Genomic DNA, 22,875 nt, shown 5'->3' on the forward strand with positions numbered 1-22,875 from the left:
TGGTCAGAAATATATTGGAGTCTATCCCAATGTTCTGGGGTGAATTAACAAATCATTGCAGTATTTTTTTTTTTTTTTTTTTTGTAATATCATGAACAGTGCAGAATTTCAGTTAACAGTAGCAAGAACATGCAAAATGTAGAAGTTCAGTAATAGTTTGATAAAAATGTAAACCCGTATTTTTAATGGAATGCTCTTTATTCCCTCTCATGGATTGGTTTTACGATAGTTTCTCAAATGCATGGTGAAGTTGCTGGGTAGTCCTTGTCTAATAAATTCTTCCTGGAGCTGAAATGTGATTTAAAGTGATTTATTAATGTATTAATTTTTGTGCGCGTTATTCTTGTAGAATAAACAAAAATACCATTTAGAGTGTTTTACATTGACACGTTTCTCACCTGTATAACCAGCTCTTCAATCTGATACTCTGACAGATTCTCCAGACTTGTAACTTTCACACTCAGTCCCATCACTGATACTGTAAAAAAAAACATATATATATATATATATATATGTGTGTGTGTGTGTGTGTGTGTGTGTAGAGTAGGAAAGCAGCAGAAAGAGAGCACATATTTGCACAAACATACCATATTTATCTGAAATGATGCATCAATATGATGTTCATTATGTCCACCAGAAACCAAAGAGAAAACAGAGCCAGCATTAGTGTTAAAGTTGAGTTACACACAATGAATTTTCTTTTCCTCTGTGCTTATTTTTATTTTTTTATTTTTTTTAATTAGAACTTATTTTTGTTTACCGCTGTAACAGAAAAAGGGCAAATTAGCAAAGCAGTTCTCATCTGTCCACTGGCCAAAGTATTGTAAAGACACAGCTGTGCAGTGTTGGGCTATCCTCTGTCCTGGGACATTTACACCATTATCTGGTTGTGCATCAATACCTTGAGTAAATGGAAGCCAATATGTAAAAGAAATGCTGCTCTGATCTGACCACAGTCTGTTTCTGTACAGACCAATCCAGACATAATAACTATAATAACGTGTAACATCCAGTATCTGTTGACGCTCTGTCTCATTCCTCACACTGGCCAGGTCTGTGTATGTCTCTCTGCAGTAGCTCTGAGCTCCAGTCCAGGTTGTATAATAATATACCAAGATATACTTCTGAGAGGAATTTTCTCTACCTAAGAAAACACAACAACAGCATAAATTACTAGATGTAAATTAATTTATTCACTTGTCAATTTTATAGATAATAAATCAATCAAATAACGAAAAATAATGGTTTCATTATCGCAGAAGAATTTGGGGTTTAAATGTGGAAGACAATTACTGAACAAATTAGGATCTTTCAATTTATTCGAAGAAGAAAATGGTATGTCTTACCATCATAGCAAACAAATATGAACACATATTCACATGATGAATCAAACCAGTTTCCATTAGAATCCATGAAAACACACAGTTCATTCCCAGCAATGTTGTTCGGTTCATGATACCAGTTTCTGAAATCTCTTTCTCTTTCCTGGTAGAAATCATTGTCTTCCAGTGACCATCTCCAGCTGTTCACATCATCATACAGTCCAATCCAGGCTGAACCATTGTAACTCCCATTAACTGTGTTAATCAGGCTGTTCATTTCCTCCATGTTATCAATGGTGGCCAGATCAGAGTAATTCTGTCTGCAGTATCTCTGAGCTTCAGTCCAGGTCTTAGACTCATTCACAAAATGAAATTGGCGGGATGATGCTGATGCTATCAAGGTGGGGAGAAAGTGTGAAGTTGAATTAACTACGTCTTAAAGACTCCTTTATATTGAACTAATAAAAGTTTGTAGAATATTTGCAGACTATATAAGAGGATCTAAATATTAGGCTAACATGTTTTCTGCTCAGTTTTAAAGAAAAAAATCTTAATTCAATAACAGTTCAAATCTGTGAACTGCATCTGTGTTTTTAAACATACAGAATTGTACAGACTCTGTTGGGGTCTGAAATAAGTACTCACCACTGTAGCAAATGAAAAATAATGCAGTGTTGCAGTTTTCATCTGTCCAGCTTCCTGAGTCACTAAATGACACTGCAGTGCAGTATTGACTGTTTCCAGCATTATCTGGCTGTCCTGTCCTCCAGTTACTGAATGAAGAGTTGCTCTGATCTGACCAAGATCTGGTTCTGTACAGTCCAATCCAAACAGTGTCATAATCAAAAATTAATAACTGAACCCTGTAGTTTTCGGTCTCATTTTTGATACTGACGAGGTCTGTGTGATGTTCTCTGCAGTAACTCTGAGCCTCAGTCCAGGTTTTGTACTGGTAAACATGAACATAGCTTGTACTAGCATTCACTCGTCCTGTGGGGAATATAGGTGTGAATATGATAGATTTTAGTTTTGTGTGTGTGTGTGTGTATGTGTCATAAATATATTGTTCTAATATCTTGAAAAAGTCACCAGAAGTTCTCACCATCATAGCAAACAAAGGGACGGGTTTGCGAGCAAAAGTCTTCACTCCATCTTCCTCGATTATAAAGCATGTACACACACAGACTCTGTCCATATGAGTCCACTGGTTGCTGGACATTCCAGCTTTTAAATCCTCCATCCAAAGCTGTATTATCCAGTGACCATGTCCAGCTGTTCATATCATCATACAGACCAATCCAAGCTTTGCCATAAGTCCTGCGCACTGTTTTAATGAGCCTGTTCATTTCCTCCATGTTATCAATGGTGGCCAGATCAGTGTAGTTCTGTCTGCAGTAACTCTGAGCTTCAGTCCAGGTCTTAGACTCAGACACAAAGTGATACTGACGGGTGCATGAAGATTGTGTGCAGGTTCCTGTAAATTATCATATACTGTAAAAACTCTCTCTCTCTCTCTCTCTCTCTCTCTACTGTATATAATCTTGATATACAATAATAAATAAATTATTGTGAGTAAATATATACACATTGACATCTATCCACTTTTTACCCTGTGCAAAAATGTTAAGTGTTAAAAAGAGAGCAAAAATAAACTTACTGTTATGGCAGATGAAAGGCATGCTGGATAAGCAGTTCTCATCAGTCCATCGACCTAAATGACTGAATGATACAGCAGTGCAGAGCTCGGTACCCCACTGACTGAAAACATATTCACCATTATCTGGTTGCTGTGCTGAGTAGGGAATGGCTGGTCTCCAATCTTCATATTTGGTATTCTGACCATTTGACCAAATCCTGTTTCTGTACAGGCCGATCCAGACTCTTCCACCTGCTGTCTCAAGGATCCTCTGGTTCTCAGTCTGATTTCTCACATTGACGAGATCTGTGTAATGATCTCTGCAGTATCTACGAGCCTCGGTCCAGTTTTTCCAGTCCCCGATTCTGATGTAACTCTGTGTGGCAGTCTCTCTGCCTGAGATATGAAATATGTACATATTTGTACAATGGGTACAAACAAAAATACTGAAAAATGTGTAACACATCTCATGAACAAAATGTACTTACCATCATAGCAAATGAATGGCAGCATGTTGTCGCATGCCATATCAAACCAGTTTCCATCATAATTCATGTAAACACACAGTTCATTCCCACCATAGTTGTCTGGTTCATGATAGAAGTTTCTGAAATCTCTTTCTGCTTCCTGATAGAAATCATTGTCTTCCAGTGACCATCTCCAGCTGTTCACATCATCGTACAGTCCAATCCAGGCTGAACCATTGTAACTCCCATTAACTGTGTTAATCAGGCTGTTCATTTCCTCCATGTTATCAATGGTGGCCAGATCAGAGTAATTCTGTCTGCAGTATCTCTGAGCTTCAGTCCAGGTCTTAGACTCAGACACAAAGTGATACTGACGGGAAGATACCAACGATGACACTGTGGAGAAAGTTTCAAAATTTAGCATTTAAAATCTTTGACAACTTTGGCTACTACACATACATTTACTCACCACTGTAGCAGATGAAAGGTAATGCAAAGTTGCAGTTTTCGTCTGTCCAGTTCCCAGACTCACTAAATGACACTGCAGTGCAGTATTCACTGTTTCCAGCATTATCTGGTTGTCCTGTCTTCCAGTTACTGAATGAAGAGTTGCTCTGATCTGACCAAGACCTGGTTCTGTACAGTCCAATCCAAGCATTCCAAGCATAATAATTCTGAAATAAATCCTGGATTTTCTGGATTTCAATCTCATTTCTGATACTGATGAGGTCTGTGTGATGTTCTCTGCAGTAACTCTGAGCTTCAGTCCAGGTTTTGTACTGGTCAACCCAAACATAACTTGCACTGGCATCCTGTCTTCCTTAAACATTTAAATATAGTATTGAGTTATATGAGAGCTATAATAAAATGTAATTACTTTATTCCCTATTGTTCTATATTCTTAATTAAAGTACCTACCGTCATAGCAGATAAAATGTTCTTTATAGGAACAGTGTGATGTATACCATAACCCATTATTCATATACACACATAGATGTTGTCCTCCAGAATTATCTGGTTCAGGCTTATTCCAGTTCCTGAAGTCTTTCTGTCCCATATTAAAGAAATCATTGTTCTCCAGGGTCCATTTCCAACTGTTCAGGTCATCGTAGAGTCCAATCCAGGCCAAATCAGTTGAATCATCATTCACCGTGTCTATTATCTGAACCGTTTGTTGGTCATTTTCAATGGTGACCAGATCAGTGTATTTCTCTCTACAGTATCTTTGAGCTTCTGACCAAGTCTTGGGCTCCTTCACAAAGACATACTGATGAGGAACACTCAAGGCGAAGATCAAAAACCCTATTAAGGACAAGTATACTTTTTCAATCAGAAAGCTAGGACCAAATGGGTAAATATTAATAACTGTTTTCTCCAAATGATTAAAAATGAATTAATGCAATATCAGTAGGCAATAAAATTCCACATCACACTGTTATACAAAATGTCAGCTTAATTGCTGATAAAATATTTTATTGAAATATTTGTCTTACCTGATAATAGAAGGAATGGAAACATAGCTGTGAAAAATGATATGCACATGCCAAATAAATCCAATAATTTTAATTTCACTACTTTTTCCTTTTAAAGTTTTAAATGCCAAGGTGAAAAGCCATTTTAAAAGTTTACTTTTGGAGCCTTGTATTTTCTCTTGCTGATTTTGATTTAGATTACCCGACTCTCTCAATATTTGTCATGTTTCCAAAATATGGGAGGGACCTTTCTTTCTAAACTCACCTTGCATCATGAAACCCGTTGGGTCACATAGCTGCTGTGTTAAATGTACTCTGTGTCCACATTCTGCTGTTACATGAAACAAATTCTTTGCACAGACCTTTTTTTTTTTTTTTTTTTACTCCAATCCTTTTTCTCACTCGCTCTCAGAATAAGAATCAATTTGAATTTTCTGAACTTCTGAGTGCAGATGTCTTGGTTGGTTTGTGGATATAGTGGATATATACTGAAACTCAGAGCCATGAAAGACTGCAAAGTATGATAACTTCAGACAGTATAAAATAATTGACCATATTTGGACCATAAAGTGAAGTGGAGTGACATACAGCCAAGTATGGTGACCCATACTCAGAATTTGTGCCCTGCATTTTACCCATCCAAAGTGCACACACACAGCAGTGAACACATATAATGAACACACACCTGGAGTAGTGTGCAGCCATTTATTCCACAGCGGCCAGGAAGCAGTTTGGGGTTTGGTGCCTTGCTCAAGGGAACCTTAGTCATAGTATTACCGGCCCGAGACTTAAACCCACAGCCTTAAATGTTTTATTTTTTAAGCATCCATATAAAAATAATATAAATTATAACTTGGAGTTCTGTATACTGAAAAAAAAAAAAAAAAAAAAAAAAAACACGGAATACCAGTGTTAGCTTGATAAAACATGAAACATTAAATAATTTGCTTACGTGCAGGAATGCTGTCCTTACTTCTCATCAACCAGTTTTACAACATGGTTATCAGCTGCTAGGAAGTACTCATCTGATAAAGATTTTCTGGATCTGAAACATTTTGTTTTATGTGAGATATTTCTTGGCTAAATACATAATGACAATCTCTGTTAATAATATTGATGTTGTTTTTTTCTCAAAGTGATTTAATTATATTGGTTTGGGAAGGATATAGTGTACAAAACAATAAAGATTATAAAATAATATTTTTACTATAACAAGCATAAAACAACATAATGGTTGTATGTTTTACATTGACATTTTACATGCTTGTAAATGTCATTCTCTGTCCCTTCAATGATCAGTAATATATATCTATATCTGTATCTACAGATCTATGGTCATCAACAGAAAACAAAGGCCAAACCCTGACATTTTAGGCAATTTAGAAATCCCATCCAGGACATGTCACAGAAAAAGAGAACCTATCACTAGGGCAGAGCAAGGGTTGTTTATTACCGGTTTGTTCTTATAAATATATATATATATCTCATAGTGCTCATAGTGCTGTCAGTAAACATCTTGTACTGCCATCTCTATGTTCTGAGTCTACTTCCATCAGTAAGTATAAGGTCCAGCCACAAACCCCCATAGATAAAAAATATTAATCTATAAGATACACCACTGCGGCTCTCAAAATGATCTGTACATAAAGTACAAGAAGTTTTACAAGAAAGAAAAATCTCTTTCTATAATGTGAAAAGATATTCAAATATGAGGTCAAAACTCACCTTTTTTTCATTTCTTCATTGGCCCAAACAAGTGTTTTGTTTAGATCTACAACCATACACTAACATTTTATATCATATAAATATATACATACAATTTTTCATAAGAAGGCTTGACAGTCCTTACATAAACGTTTTATGTCATTAATACCTCCTGCCACCAACTAGTCAAACATGTTTATGATTGCCTTAAGCTATTTGTTTTATAAGACATGAAATTTGTGCAATTCCAACTTTTTTTATAATACGTCACAATTTCCCATATAAATTAAGCTGGTAAAATATGAAACAATGATATTTAATATATATATATATATATATATATATATATATATATATATATATATATATATATATATATATATATATATATATATATATATATATTACACTAAATAAAAACTGACTATTGAGGCACAAATATATAAAGACAAATTAAAAAAATCATCAATAACTTGCAGTGGTCAATATTTGGAGAACCAAATCCCCACCTACCCCAACTATTACTTGAAGTAACAGAGATTATTATGCCTGTTCTAATGAAAAATAAACAAATAAATTGTTTGTCAAAATTATATACATAAATAAATAAATAAATAAATATATATATATATATATATATATATATATATATATATATATATATATATATATATATATATATATATATATATATATATATATATATATATATATATAATTTTTTTTTTTTTTCAAGCTCTCTTTATAGCAAAAATTTGTAATGTGGGTGTGACTCATTTCTGTAACATCACACAACCTGTTTGGTGGCCTAAATAAATTATTAACCTTTTAAACAGAGCTTAATTAACAATTCATTCACAAATAAAGTATTTTGCATTGATTTGCTACTGGACCCCCCAAAAATAATATATAAAACCTAATTAAGGATTCAAAATAAGTAAAAAAATAAAATAAAAAAAGGTTCCATACTTGATAGTAATACCAGTGAAAACATGATTCTGGAGGAAATTCTGTCTGTTATATTGGAATAGGTAATTTGTACATAATGTTGAAAAGTAATTAAGCACTAGTTTTGTCAAAATTGTCAAGTCCCCTGTCTTGCTCATCAGTTTATGTCTGAGGCTGTTTTTATATTTATTACAAAATGTGGGTGGGATCTTCTATATATATATATATAAAAAAAAAACATTAATTAAAAAAAACCTTTTGGGTCGTCCAAGTTACCAATATGAGTTTGTTCATCGGAAATTGCCTAAATAAAATAAATAAATAAAATAAACAACAAATTCTAATTTCTGATTGGGTGGAAAGAGGTTTTTAACTCTGTATAACTTGAGACAGCTATGAAGTCAGCTGAGAACCTCCCTCCATATGGCTACTCCTCATCCATTAATTGTATAGCAGGACAAGTCATCCCATACTTCTCAGCATGAGAAATACAAGGTGTGAAATGAGAGTTAACTAGCTGAACTGAGTTGACAAATCTGACATAGTTTTCATCTGTGTTGTTTTATTTTTGCACTAGAATTATTTTATCTTCCAATTTGTTTTGTGTACAGTAGACACTACCACCCTTGCCTCATTTGAAAGAAGCAATGTGAAAAGCAATGGAATCAGTTAAACCATTAAAGAGAAAGGCAGTATTTTCTTTCATACATTTTCTTATAATTATATAGTAACATGTAAAAATTTATTTATTAATTTACCCTCATATCCTGTTCTAGCACACAAATTGTATAAAGCTGACATTAGAAGACAAATTTAGTGTTGTCTTAAAATAAAAAGCGAAGACTTTGAGAATAAAGTCTTAATCTTTAGAGAATAAAATTTCAGGACAAAGTCATATTATATGATATTAAAGAATTAATGAATAAAGTCTATAGAACATCAAAGCTTCTAAGCTTTATTGACACAACATGTATAACATTGTTTGTGCATAACTTCACAGCTAACAAAATCCTTTTTTAATTTTTCTGATTTCATATTCAGATCAAAATAACATACTTATGTTAAAAATGATCAATATAATGAGTATTATGTAATTTTTTAACCTGCTTTGCCTTTATATTTTAAATGTATTGATTAAGCTATTTATAGCTTTATAGCACTGTATACTCATGAAACCCATTTATTTAAAATGTGTTAAATAGATTGTAGGATTTCATTCTTTATTGAGTAAATATTGACAACTGGAAAGTGCTGTCGTCCTCCATCAGGGATTGATTTTACGGTAGCCTCTCAAATGCATGGTGACGTTTTTAGGAAGTCCAAGTCTAACCAGCTGCTCTTGTAACTAAAAACATATGAAACATTAACTTTATTGTACTGTTGTGTATAACTGTTTTGGTTGCAAATAAAGTTTATATAGGAGGTCATTTGTCAGTCGTATCAAAGTATCAAAGACAATGTTAATGTGAAAACATAGTACATTTTATTAGTAAAGATAAATGAGTTACTTACCTTTATAAACACAAGCTCTTCAATCTGGGAATGGGAAAAACTTTCCACACTTCTAACTTTCAATTGCATTCCCACCACTGATTGGTAAAAACAAAACAACCAAACAGATTAGGTGTCACTTTAAATATTAATAAGCAACTTTAATTTTGTGAGATGTATGTGGTGAATAACACCCATTAAGAACTGAAAATAGCAGAAACAAATAGATCACATATCTAATTAAACATACCGTACTCATCTGACAGTTTGACTTGAAATGCTGTTCATCAGATTCCATAAAAAAGCAAACACAGGAGTATATCATTAGCACGAAAAAATAAATGAACTAACTAAAATAATTTACTTGTTTTTGTGTGTAATAGATTTAAGTTTATGTTTTATGTTTATTTGTTTATTTGATATTTATTGCTCACCACTGTAACAGAAGAAAGGCAAACTGACAGTGCAGGTCTCATCTGACCACAGGCCAAAGTTGTTTAAAGACACAGCTGTGCAGTGTTGAGCACCAAACATTCCTGGGACATTTATACCATTATCTGGTTGTGCATAATCAACTCGTGTCCATGGGAGCCAGTATGTGAAAGAAGAGCTACTCTGATCTGACCACAGTCTGTTTCTATACAGACCTATCCATATAGTATAAACAAAACAGTTGCCATAAACACAAGCACTTGTAATGGTCAGTATCTGCTGATACTCTTCCTCATTCCTCACACTGGTCAGGTCTGTGTGTTTCTCTCTGCAGTATCTCTGAGCTTCACTCCAAGTCTTGCTGTCACGTACCAAAACATACCTTTGAGAGGCATTTACTCTACCTAGGATAGAAAATTATATAAAGAATTGTAATTAGTCAGTCCATTTGTTCCTGTCTCCGTATTAATTATTATTGTACAATATTTATTATTATTATTATTAAGGTGTTACTGAAAGTAAACTTAGAACGTACATTAAAATAAAATGACCTTACAATAAAGATTGCCTTACCATCATAGCAGAGTAGACAAATGTGTTGTAATAGTCACATGGTGAATCAACCCATTTCCCATCACCATTCATGAAAACACACAGTTCTTTCCCACCATTGTTGTCTGGTTGATGATACCAGTTTCTGAAATCTCTTTCTCCTTCCTGGTAGAAATCATTGTCTTCCAGTGACCATCTCCAGCTGTTCACATCATCATACAGTCCAATCCAGGCTGAACCATTGTAACTCCCATTAACTGTGTTAATCAGGCTGTTCATTTCCTCCATGTTATCAATGGTGGCCAGATCAATGTAATTCTGTCTGCAGTAGCTCTGTGCTTCAGTCCAGGTCTTGTTTTCAGACACAAAGTAATACTGGCGGGAAGATGCCAATCCTGTCAAGATGGGAGAAAAATTTAAGATGAAAATGAACCGTGAAAAAGTCATTATTATTTTATTATTATTTGTATTTGTATTTGTATTTTTTTTATTTTTTGTAGGGTAGAGATCTACTCACCACTGTAGCAAATGAAAGGGAATGCAATGTTGCAGTTTTCATCTGTCCAGCTTCCTGAGTCACTAAATGACACTGCAGTGCAGTATTCACGGAATCCAGCATTATCTGGCTGTCCTGTCCTCCAGTTACTGAATGAAGAGTTACTCTGATCCGACCAAGATCTGGTTCTGTACAGTCCAATCCAAACAGTTGAATAATATGAAAGTATTGTCCGAATCCTGTAGTTTTCATCCTCATTTCTGATACTGACGAGGTCTGTGTGATGTTCTCTGCAGTAACTCTGAGCTTCACTCCAGGATTTGGACTGTTCAATAAACACATATCTTGTACTAGCGTTCACTCTTCCTGTGGGGAAACAATTTAAATATGTGATATATAGATATGGTATAATAAACAAGTTGTTCTATTTCATATTTTAAAAGGCACCAGCAGTTCTCACCATCATAGCAAACAAAGAGAAGTTCAGTGTTGCAAGGCCTTTCAATCCATATTCCCTGGGTGTTTAACAAGTAAACACATAGACTTTTTCCACCTGAGTTCAGTGGTTGCGAAACATACCATCTTTTGTAACCTCCATCTAATGCTGTATTATCCAGTGACCATCTCCAGCTGTTCAGATCATCATACAGACCAATCCAAGCTGAGCCATAGAAAGTCCCACGCACTGTTTTAATGAGTCTGTTCATTTCCTCCATGTTATCAATGGTGGCCAGATCAGAGTAATTTTCTCTACAGAATCTCTGAGCCTCAGTCCAGGTTTTAGACTCAGACACAAAGTGATATTGGCGGTTGCATGAAGACAGTGTGCAGTTTCCTGTGAGTACCGAATGCACAGTATAGGAAAAATTAAATGCTGACTTAGATGGTCAGCAATCACTGTAAAAAAATGAATCATGGGTCGTGTAATTTGCATTAAGAAAATTAAAGAAATCATTGTGGTTCAGTGTTGTATAGACAATATTGAGGACATTTTACTAATACAACCAAGAGACGTGTTTTACTAATCTTTTTAAGAAAACGTAAGCAGTTTTATTTTAGTGGTGATTCCCAGCATGATTTGCATATGTCTGAATGAGGAGAGTAAATACTGAAATTAGGTGCTAATATATGTGTTTTTAAGTGAAGGAGAGTAAATACTGAAATTAGGTGCTAATATATGTGTTTTTAAGTGAAAGGAAACATCTATTAATGTTAAGTGTTCAGTTATGTTTGACATTCGAAAGAGTTTATTACGTTAAAGTTTTTGTTGTTGCCATTGTGCCATGTTCTAGTAAGTCATGCATGGCAACAACATGAATATGTCAGCCTTTCAAATAGCTCATCCCAATAAATAAAGTGCAGTCTTGCACTTTACCACTACTTAATCAACATATTTCAGCCAAATGCTCAAGTGGGCATTATTATTATTATTATTATTATTATTATTATTATTATTATTATTATTATTATTATTATTATTATGGTGCTCTATAAAAGGCATATTCGATTACATTTCCATCATCGATTATTTTCTGCCATGTAGATTTTTTTGTGTGTGTGTTTTTGTGCGTTCTTTTATTTGGAATTAATAGTTTTGTTTTAATACTAATGTTCAGTAATGTTTTAACTCAATTTAGCTTGTTGCTCCCTTTAAAAATATCAGGGTTTGCAATGGTTATAGTTTTGAAAAATATCACAATAAATGTTAAAGCCATTTATAAACTTGGTGTCTTTAGCCTACATTAAATATGTTATAATTATACAAAACTGCTACGGCACTCTCTCATTCCTGCTAAAAATTATATCCAACTTACTGCTGTAGCAGAAGAAAGGCATGTCAGATATGCAGACCTCATCTGTCCATCGGCCTGAATTCCTGAATGATACAGCAGTACAGTGCTGAAAACCATATTTTGCCACAGTTGTTTGAGCATAACCTTCACCATTATCTGGTTGTCCCACCGAATCAGAAGAGTAAGGTCTCCAGTTTTGGTAACTGGTAATCTGATGATCAGACCAAATCCTGTTTCTGTACAGGCCGATCCAGACTCTTCCACCTGCTGTCTCAAGGATCCTCTGGTTCTCAGTCTGATTTCTCACATTGACGAGATCTGTGTAATGATCTCTGCAGTATCTACGAGCCTCGGTCCAGTTTGTCCAGTCATTGATTCTGATGTAACTCTGTGTGGCATTCTCTCTGCCTGAGATATGAAATATGACAATATATATATATATATATATATATATATATATATATATATATATATATATATATATATATATGAATATAAATATATAGATAGATAGATAGATAGATAGATAGATAGATAGATAGATAGATAGATAGATAGATAGATAGATAGATAGATAAATAGATAGATGTGTGTGTGTGTGTGTGTGTGTATACAAAGTATAGCATTTTAGCTATCACATAAGAAAAATATATCTGATTTATAAACAATAAAGAAATATCCCTACCATCATAGCAAACAAAATTATTTCCTGTATAACCACATGGGTAATCAAACCATTTCCCATTGTAATCCATGTAAACACACAGTTCATTCCCACCATTGTTGTTCGGTTCATGATACCAGTTTCTGAAATCTTTCTCTCCTTCCTGATAGAAATCATTGTCTTCCAGTGACCATCTCCAGCTGTTCACATCATCATACAGTCCAATCCAGGCTGAACCATAGTAACTCCCATTAACTGTGTTAATCAGGCTGTTCATTTCCTCCATGTTATCAATGGTGGCCAGATCAGAGTAATTCTGTCTGCAGTATCTCTGAGCTTCAGTCCAGGTCTTAGACTCATTCACAAAGTGATACTGACGGGATGATGATAGTTCTGTCAGTGGAGGAAAACAAATAAATTGTTGATGTTTTTAACCATTTAACTATTGTTATTAACTATTTTGTTGTTTTTGACTGCTTCTGTTGTCCTCATTTGTAAGTCGCTTAAAGAAAATCATCTGCTAAATGACGAAATGTAAATGTAACTAAAAACTTTCCAACACTGACTAAATTTATTTTTTCTGTGACAGAAAAATCTTTAGGCCATTCGTCATTTTGACCGAATACACTGAGAGTGGTATACTGTAAATTGTAACTGTAATTCCTACCGCTGTCTGATCGGTGGTGAATGTGCTTCATTTTGGCAGAAGAGTGTGAACTTTGACAAAATTAAAGCTAAAAAGCTAGAAGTCCAAAGATGAAAAATCTGACAATTCTCTCTTCATCAGCCTCCCTTGATATGCTTGATAACGCACAGGCAATCACCCAATTGAAGTCCATGTTATAATAGTTATTTTCAAGCAAACGATTGAGTTTATGCTCACTGCATTTATGTTCTAAAATGTAATGTAACATAACCTAACATATTGTATAGAAATGTTTTATTGTCATCTTTCCATGGTCAAAGAGATTATTGATCGATAACTTATGACTATGAGACATGATACGGATTTCAGTAAGTTGTACTGCTTCTTTCTACATACCTTCTGATTTTTTATCATGTTTTCTGTGCTGTAACTAGTATTAAAGAGAAAGATGATCAGTTCATTTGCTGCCGCATCCAAACGTTCTATCACAGCACATTAAAAAGCACCAAAACAGTGTTTTGTTTCAATTTTCTGAATGCTCATTTTTGAATTAGGCGTGCTAAACAGCATAGACCAAAATATCAATTAATCTGCTCCTCTTCCTCATCTGCTGTCTTTTCATAAATAAATAAATGCATAATGAAAAGGTGAACAAAATTGAACGCTATTAAAAGTCTTATTATCAAAATGATGGGTAATAATACGTTATGACAGAGTTTGTATGTCACTTCCTATCAAAATGATGCACAGCGCTAAGTCTTTTCTAACAGTAAATATTTCTATAAAACAGTTAAATTCAAAGTCAAATTTAAAATGTTCAAATTCAAATGACTGAGACCACAGGCGAAATGCTCCTCTTTTGCATTAAAAGAAACATTATGATGATGGATAATACTATCAGCACAAATAACAGTGAAAAGATTAAATGAAAAATAACCCTAAATATATCTTAAAAGCAGCAAAGGAATTCCACAAGTCTGTGTAAAACCTGATGATCATGTTCAATTTCAGGCAAGTAAGACAAATTTGAGCATAGTCACTTCTACTAACAGCATGGTTTTGAAATGCCATTGTGATTACATTGAGGCAATAGGTAAAAAAGTGTGATAGACTATTATCAAAACTAGTAAAGTTTAGATCTACTCACCGCTGTAACAAAAAAAAGTAAATACATTATTGCAGTATTCATCTGTCCATTTCCCAGAGTCGCTGAATGAGACTACAGTGCAGAATTCCGCTGTATTTGGGTGTCCTGTTTTCCAGTAAGTAAATGAAGAGTTACTATGATCTGACCAAGACCTGGTTCTGTACAGTCCGATCCAAAATTCTTTAAGACTAAACTTGTGTAATAAATATTGCATCTTATAGTTTTCAGTCTCATTTCTGATACTGATGAGGTCTGTGTGATGTTCTCTGCAGTAACTCTGAGCTTCAGTCCAGGTTTGGTACTGGGTAATGACAACATAGGAGGCACTGGCATTTTTTCTGCCTGAAAGAAATGATTATTATTAAGGATAGTGACAGTCCTTTTCAGTCTTGTTCAATGTCCTACAGGTGCATCTAAAAAAATTTGAATATCATGGAAAAGTTATTTATTTTTTGTAATTTAATTTTAAAAAGCTACATTTCTTATATTCTAGATTAATTGCACACAAACTGAAATATTTGAAGAGGTTTTTATTTTAATTCTGATCGTTATGACTTACTGTACAGCTTAGGACAATACAAATTTAGTATCTCAAAAAGATAGAATATTTTCTCAAAGATCAATCAAAAAAAGATTTACAAAACAGAAATGTTCAAGATCTCCAAAGCAGGTTTAATTATGCACTCAATAATTGGTTGGGGCTCCTTTTGCACAAATTACTGCTTCTGTGCAGCGTGGCATGGAGGCAATCAGGCTGTGGCTCTGCTCAGAAGCCTAGGTTGCTTTGATAGCGACTCCTCTGTATTGTTTGTCAGATGTTACTTATCTTCCTCTTCACAAAACCCCATAGAGGTTCAGGTCAGGTGAGTTGGCTGGCCAATCAAGCACAGTAATATCATGGTCATCAAACTACTTGGAAGTGGTTATGGCACTGTGAGCGGGTGCTAAAGTCCTGCTGCAAAATTAAATCAGCATCTCCATAAAGCATGTCAGCAGATGAAAGCATAAAGTGCTCCAAAATCTCCTGGTATGACTGCATTGACTTTGGACTTGATAAAACACAGTGGAGCAACACTAGCAGACCAGCAGCAATCATCTCTGACTTCAGAAACTTCACACTGGACTTTAAGCAGCTTGGATTCTGTCATTCCTGCAGTATGTGCGGTTTTCCATGCATGTCTTCTCAATGACTGAATGAGTAGGAATCCCTCAGAATGAGTGCAGTGTAGTGAGTAACACTGACCCCTCCCTCTCCTGTTGGTGGAGTGAGCAGTCAGTCACATGTGTGTAGGATAGCAAGCTTAAGGAGCTGCTCCTGGGATCTTAAGTCCCGGGTACACTTCACATTCAGCAGTCCTTTCCATCTCGTTTTCCGTAATTAAATTACAAAACATAAAGACCTTTTCCATGATATTCAAAATTTTAAGATGCACCTGTATACATTTTAAAGGTATGGCTTACCATCGTAGCAGACAGATTGATAATATAAACCAGAGCAGGCTGTTGTTTGCCATATTCCATTGTACATGTATACACACAAACGATACCCTCCAGAATTGTCTGGTCCTGGGCTGTTCCAGTTCCTGAAGTTTTCCTCTCCAGCCTTGAAGAAATCAGTGTCTTCTAGAGTCCATTTCCAACTGTTCAGATCATCATAGAGTCCAATCCAGGCCAAATCAATGGAATCATCATTTATTGTGTCAATTAAATGAACAGTCTCTTGTTCATTTTCAATGGTGGCCAGATCGGTGTATTTCTCCCTACAGTATCTCTGAGCTTCTGCCCAAGTCTTGGATTCATTCACAAAAACATACTGACGATCAAAACTCAAGGTGAAGGTAAAAAACCCTGTTAAAGAAAAGTTAACTTTTCAGTGAGATCAGTCTATTTATATTTACCACACGTATGTCAAATGCCACTCCTTGAGGGCCACTGTCCTATTGAATGTAGCTCCAACCAGCTCCAAAACACCTGCTCAGAAGACCTTGATTCGCTGGTTCAGGTGTGTTTAACTCTGCAGTACAGTGGCCCTGAGTTTGACATCCCTGCTCTCTAGTATCTCTGAGCTTCTGTCCAAGTTTCAGACTAATTCACAAAGACATAGGGCCTTATTTGAACAATCTAAATGCAAAGTGTAAAGGGCACGGTGCAGGAGCACTCCGGGCGTGTCCAAATCCATTTTGCTATTTTAACGATGGAAAAACGGTCCATGGAATTTTTGGAATGGATTGTCCATATTATCTTAATGAGCAATGGGTATAACAATCAATAGGACGAGCAGATCATCTACGGGACAAGCAGGAATACACCAAAGCTCTGCGCGATGAGTCAGTTAATATATATGTGTGTGTGTCTATTGGCATGATTGTTAATTAATTTGCCAATTTTATTCATCATTATAATAAATAATAGGCTGAATTGAAAATAGGTAGCCTAATTCTAATACATGCAATGACTACCCATCATTACATTTTTATATTTATGTAGCCTACACAACATTATTATTATAATTTTACACTCTAATCCTTTTGTTTTTAATATTTGTCATGTTTGGGTGATGCATCCCTGTGTGTAATAAGCAAAGTCAACACACACTGTGGACCTGCCCAGAGGCGCAATTTAAATAACAAAAAAATATTGCGCCATTGACTTTAGACTTTAGACCAGGTTTGAGTTGGTTGAATATGGCACAGTCTATTTTCGGCTCCTTAAAGTAGCATTGCGCTAGCAATGCAATTGACCACACCTCTTGGGCGCAGAAATGGGCGCAGATGTATTTGCTAATTAAAAGACGTGGCGCTGGATGGGAAAATGCAAATAGCGCAGGAACTAGCAAACACACTAGCGCTGAAACTAGCAAACACACTTGCGCTGCGCTTTGTGTCGCATTGCGCCGGGTGTATGATAGGGCCAATAATGAGAGGGTAACAGTTGCCGCGTTACCACCGAAATTACCCGGAACATTTGTACCAGGAACTTGTTTTCCCAGGAACTCCCCCCCCCCCCCAGACCTGTTGCTTTCTGCGTTTCCACCGCGGTGTAAAGTACCGGGAAGATTAGGCTAATAGAATGGTGACGTAGGTCTGCGTGTGTTTCTCAATACAAAGTACGCTGATTTTGGACATGCATCCTCGGTAGATCTGACTTTGTGCATTTGACTCGGGAGTGTGATGTCCGCGACGACGCAAATCCGCTAATTCTGCAAACAGCAGCCTACTTGATAACTTAAGTCAGCAGACCATGGCTACTAAAATATTACTCTCTGTATATTTACAATAAAACGAAATAGGATATCAAATACCACTGCCTCCTTTCGTTTTCATTTAAACATTAATGAATGAGCTGCAGAAATGTACTCAGTTCAGGCATATGTGTATATATATATATATACTGCCATTACAACAGGGCTGCCAACTTTCGAGGTGTGGCGTGAGAACATGTAAATTGGGTCGATTGCATGAGTCTCACGCTGAATGCGTGAGAGTTGGCAGCAATGAACAATGAAACAAAATATTATATAAATTTGCCTTTTTTATTTTCATTTTAACATATAGATAAATTGAAAACAGACCAGAGAAAACCTGTTGGATTTACCCCAAATGAATTATATTTTATGTTTAACCATTAAAGAGACATCAAAGCCAGCGGCACACATCAGTAGCTCTAGCCGAGGTGAGGCTGCTTCTCGGCAGATACATAAGCACTGAGCTGCCGCTGGTCGCGGGGAGCTCGTCTCCGAGATCGGCGAAACACATTTTAAAAATAGGCACTGTCTTTATAAATAAACCACAGATTTGAGTTTTAATCAACTACATTCTCGCCTGAAATACTTTTAAAATTACATTTGATGACACAATTACAGTAATATTTTGAAAATTATCCGAATAAATGGTGGTTGAACTCAACCAATGCTGCGTGAACTCAACCAATCAGGATGTTTAGCGCCCAAGTCCCACCCCCGAAATTTCCGGAACTTTGAAAAAGTACCACCTCGCCAGCAGGGACTTTCTGAGGGGCATTTTTTTTACCCGGAAGTTTATTTAGTTCCTGGTTCCTGTGGTGGGAACACACCGAGTACCAGGCCAAAGTCCCTAGTTCCTGTGTAAAGTTCCTGTGGTGGAAACGCGGCAAGGTGAAGGCAATGAAAGCAATTGGTGTGCTATGATTTGCAACACGGCAACAATGCTATAATTCACTCAAGCCTTGCCTTTTTTTTTTTTCGTATGCCTTCTGGCTAACTTTATGCCAACATTTCAAGAAGTAAAAATTTTTATTTTGTTTACAAATGTATTAACTCATTTGCATGATTTTAAGAAAATACATAAAAGTACAGACAGAACCTGAGAATAGAACCAGAAGAAACATGGCTGTGGAGTGAAAAATAAGATGCATGATTTAAAGTTAAGTTTTAAAGTTTTAAACTATATATGAAATATTCAAGATCCACTTTTAAATACCTTCAAGAATTCAAGTCTCCTCTCTTGCTCTCCAGTTTCTGTTTGTTGTTTGTGTGGGTCTTTTATACTTGAGCAACCTCAAAAATGCGGATATTCATTTCTTTAGTTTCACTTTTGGTATTAGAAGACCTGTTAGATGGCATAATAATAATAATAATAATAAAACTGATCAGACAATAGCAGTTAAGAAATTCAATAAAAAAATTGGGGTGAATTCTAGTAAATTATGACCTTTTAGATAGATATTCATATATTATGTAAAGAAAAAATCTTATTTTGGATGCAATTAATCTCGATTAATCATTTGACAGCACTATAAGAAATATATAATACTGAACTAGTGCACACTCAATTAAGATAAAATGATTTACAAATGTGTGTTTACAACAAAAACATTCATGCTCTATGTTCCATATACATGAACTTTATTAAGCTATATCCAGGCAAATTTATTCCATGCTTACATAAAGAAAATTAAAAAAAAATCCTGCTTAAGTGCAAGTTAAAAACAGGTTAGGCACAACTAACAGCATTTTTCTCATCCCTCACAGTGTAAATACAAGCAAACAAACTAAAGTCATAAGTGAAAGATAAGCTATAAACTGAAAATGTTTCAATTCAGTAAGTTTTCATTCTGTTTCTATACTAGCTTTTCATACAATGTGCATTATCTTTATTGTTTTAAACAATGATTTAAATTTAAATTTATTAGAAAATAGGCCTATAAGAAACATAAACACAGAACATGAAAGGCTAGGGAACGGCCTACCAAAGTCAAGACCTGACAAAACAAACACTGGCTACCATGACTACCAGCAATGTTTGGTTGCCAACATTCTTGAAAAATATTTTCTTTTGTGTTTAACAGAAACTCATACAGGTTTGGAACAACATAAGGGTATCTAAATGTTAACAACATTTTTTTACTTTCCCCTCCTCCTGAATCTTAAACACAAATTGTTAACTTACAATATTTGTAGTCGAAAAATTAAACCAAGTATTGTGATTTAAATGTATGTTTCTCTCCATCCAGCAATGGAAGACGAAGGCTGGCCCGCACTAAAAGATTTTTTAAATCTTACCAGAGATCACACACTTCCTTCAAAAAAAAAATCATAGATATTTACTGTGAACAAAAGGACATCTCATAAAATCTCTTACGTTCAAACGTGACTTTAAAAAAAAGAATGATGAAGTGTGTACAAGAAGAAATGGAGATAATAGTGTTGGGACTGCTTTTAAAAAAATAATGCTGAAATAAAAGATAAATGTTTAGATGAAATTGTGGAAAAAGCATGAACACAGACTTTACAGGTGAGTAGATGATTAATGATTCCATCTTCCATCAGCTCTCTTTCTGATTGAGAATCATTTAGTTCCACGTAACAATCTGTGAGTGTATTTGTCCTGGGGATCCACCACACAACATTTCTGATCATAAATATTGTTGGATATTTATGATTAAAGATCAGTTCGACACCAACATTCTTCTGAGCAGATACAATTACTGTTAAAGGGGTCATATGATAATTTCAATTTCCTTTATCTTTTGAGTGTTACAAGCTCTTGGTGCATAAAGAAGACCTGTAAAATTGCAAAGACTAAAGTCTCAAATCAAAAGAGATATTCTTTTTAAAAGTTGAGACTCTGCCACACCCCTCAAAACGGCTCATTCAAACACACCCCCACATGTCTACATCACTATGTTGAAATATTTGCATAATGCCGCCACAAATGTTCACGAACCTTACCGCAGTTAGTGTTGAAGCAGCCATTATTTGGTTTTCCGAAAGTAGATGTAAATAGGAATCTTTAAGATTAATTTTAACAGGACAAAAACGCATTTTATGGACGACTGTTTGGTGAACCTAGTAGAGGAGGTCATTCTGACTTTGCTATGACAATCTGCCGCTACTGAATCAGCACGTGGAAGTATGTTTTGTTATTAGTTTAAGTATTTGCTATTGAATGTTCAAATGCAGAGTTTTGCCAATAGTGTCTGCGTGTTGCGTGTGTGTGCGCTCTCGCAGACGTGTGTGTGTGTGTGTGTGTGTGAGAGAGAGAGAGAGAGAGAGAGAGAGAGAGAGAGAGTGAGAGAGTGAGAGAGAGAGAAAGAGAGAGAGAGAGAGAGATGGACAAACAGTGGAGTCAGCTGTCTTAACCGTCCATGGCTTGTGTATCAGAATCAGAATCAGAATGAGCTTTATTGCCAGGTATGTTTACACATACGAGGAATTTGTTTTCGTGACAGAAGCTCCGCAGTACAACAGAATGACAGCGACAGAACATAAAAGACATAATAAAAGAATAAAAAATACAAATAAGTAGATAGTGAATGACAATATACAAATGGACAATTGTAGGCAGGTATATTACAAAATGCAGTTATGTATGTACATGTATATTATGTGCAAAATTTAAGTGTATACTAAGTATGTGTGTTAGATAAATAAAGTGTATGTGTATATAAATATAAAGTGTAGTGTGTTCGCAGTTATTTTTCAGCTGTTCATAAGATGGATTGCCTGAGGGAAGAAACTGGTCCTGTGTCTGGTCGTTCTAGTGTCCAGATGGCAACAGTTCAAAGAGGGAGTGTGCTGGATGTGAGGGGTCCAGAGTGATTTTGACAGCCCTTTTTCTCACTCTGGATAAGTACAGTTCTTGAATAGAAGAGAGGGTTGTACCGATGATTCGCTCAGCAGTCCGGACTACCCTCTGTAGTCCAATGTTTACTGCATCGTCCACAGACCTGTTTGCTCTGTAGGCAAACTGAAGAGGATCCAGCAAGGGCCCAGTGATGTCCTTCAGGTGGGCCAGCACCAGTTTTTCAAATGACTTCATGACTACATACATTAGAGCCACAGGCCTGTAGTCATTTAGTCCTGTAATTTTGGTTTTCTTAGGGATGGGGATGATGGTGGAGCGTTTGAAGCATGAAGGGACTTCACACAGCTCCGGCGATCTGTTGAAGATCTGTGTGAAGATGGGGGCCAGCTGGTCAGCACAGTATTTCAGACAGGCTGGTGTAACACAATCTGGACCTGGTGCTTTTTTCCTTTTCTGCTTCCGGAAGACCTGGCGCACCGCATTCTCGCTGATCTGAATTGCAGGTGTGGGGGAGAGGGGGGACGCAGGAGGTGAGAATGGTGAGAGTGCTTGATAGGAGAGGTGTTCAGGATGGGTTGCAGCAGCTGTTAATGGTGTGAACGGTTGTTTGGAGAGGCATTCAGGGCTGGTTGCAGGAGTTGTGAATGGTGTGAATGGTTGTGTGGGGAGGCATTCAGGGCAGGTGATGGGTGTTCTTTCAAACCTGCAGTAAAACTCGTTCAGATCGTCTGCCAGTCGTTGATTCTACACAGTGCTGGGGGGTGGTGTCTTGTAATTGGTGATCTTCTTTAGACTTTTCCACATTGATGCGGAGTCGTTGGAAGTGAACTGAGTCCTTATTTTTTCAGAATAATTCCTCTTTGCCACTTTGATCTCTTTTTCCAGTGTGTATTTAGCCTGTTTATACAAGACATTGTCCCCCTTCACATAAGCATCTTCTTTGGCCTGACGGAGCTGTCTGAGTTTTGCAGTGAACCATGGTTTGTCATTGTTGTAAATTAGTTGAGTCTTTGTAGGAATACACATATCCTCACAGAAACT

The 22,875-nt window shown here is 35.8% G+C and overlaps 1 protein-coding gene and 1 long non-coding RNA gene across 2 annotated transcripts; both read right to left on the bottom strand.

The window, feature by feature from the left end:
• LOC113038777 (macrophage mannose receptor 1-like) lies at window positions 1-16,514 on the bottom strand. Its single transcript, XM_026196424.1, has 15 exons — window positions 16,232-16,514; window positions 14,771-15,112; window positions 12,999-13,370; window positions 12,335-12,721; window positions 10,981-11,355; window positions 10,542-10,886; window positions 3,447-3,821; window positions 2,980-3,354; window positions 2,425-2,796; window positions 1,968-2,312; window positions 1,347-1,715; window positions 761-1,144; window positions 588-596; window positions 399-478; window positions 1-288 (listed from the first exon to the last, which is right to left on the bottom strand). The coding sequence occupies exons 1-15, from the start codon at window positions 16,296-16,298 to the stop codon at window positions 208-210; spliced, it is 4,278 nt and encodes a 1,425-aa protein (XP_026052209.1). The 5' UTR covers window positions 16,299-16,514; the 3' UTR covers window positions 1-207.
• LOC113038778 (uncharacterized) lies at window positions 16,510-19,300 on the bottom strand. The gene is made up of 3 exons (XR_003274817.1): window positions 19,228-19,300; window positions 19,111-19,137; window positions 16,510-16,618 (listed from the first exon to the last, which is right to left on the bottom strand). It is a non-coding gene; the product is annotated as an uncharacterized LOC113038778 (long non-coding RNA).
• Between the last annotated feature and the right edge of the window lie 3,575 nt (window positions 19,301-22,875).

The sequence above is a fragment of the Carassius auratus genome, chromosome 21 (genome assembly GCF_003368295.1).
Source record: "Carassius auratus strain Wakin chromosome 21, ASM336829v1, whole genome shotgun sequence".
NCBI classification, from domain to species: Eukaryota; Metazoa; Chordata; class Actinopteri; order Cypriniformes; family Cyprinidae; genus Carassius; species Carassius auratus.

What these genes read in the sequence shown, in the direction of transcription:
- LOC113038777 (XM_026196424.1), bottom strand. Translation starts at nt 16,298, where the DNA reads ATGTACAATGGAATATGGCAAACAACAGCCTGCTCTGGTTTATATTAT. An exon ending in TACTTTTTTTTGTTACAGCG is followed by an intron (nt 13,371 to 14,770) that starts GTGAGTAGATCT and finishes CTCCACTGACAG; the next exon opens with AACTATCATCATCCCGTCAG. An exon ending in GCCATTCATTTGCTATGATG is followed by an intron (nt 3,355 to 3,446) that starts GTAAGTACATTT and finishes TTCATATCTCAG; the next exon opens with GCAGAGAGACTGCCACACAG.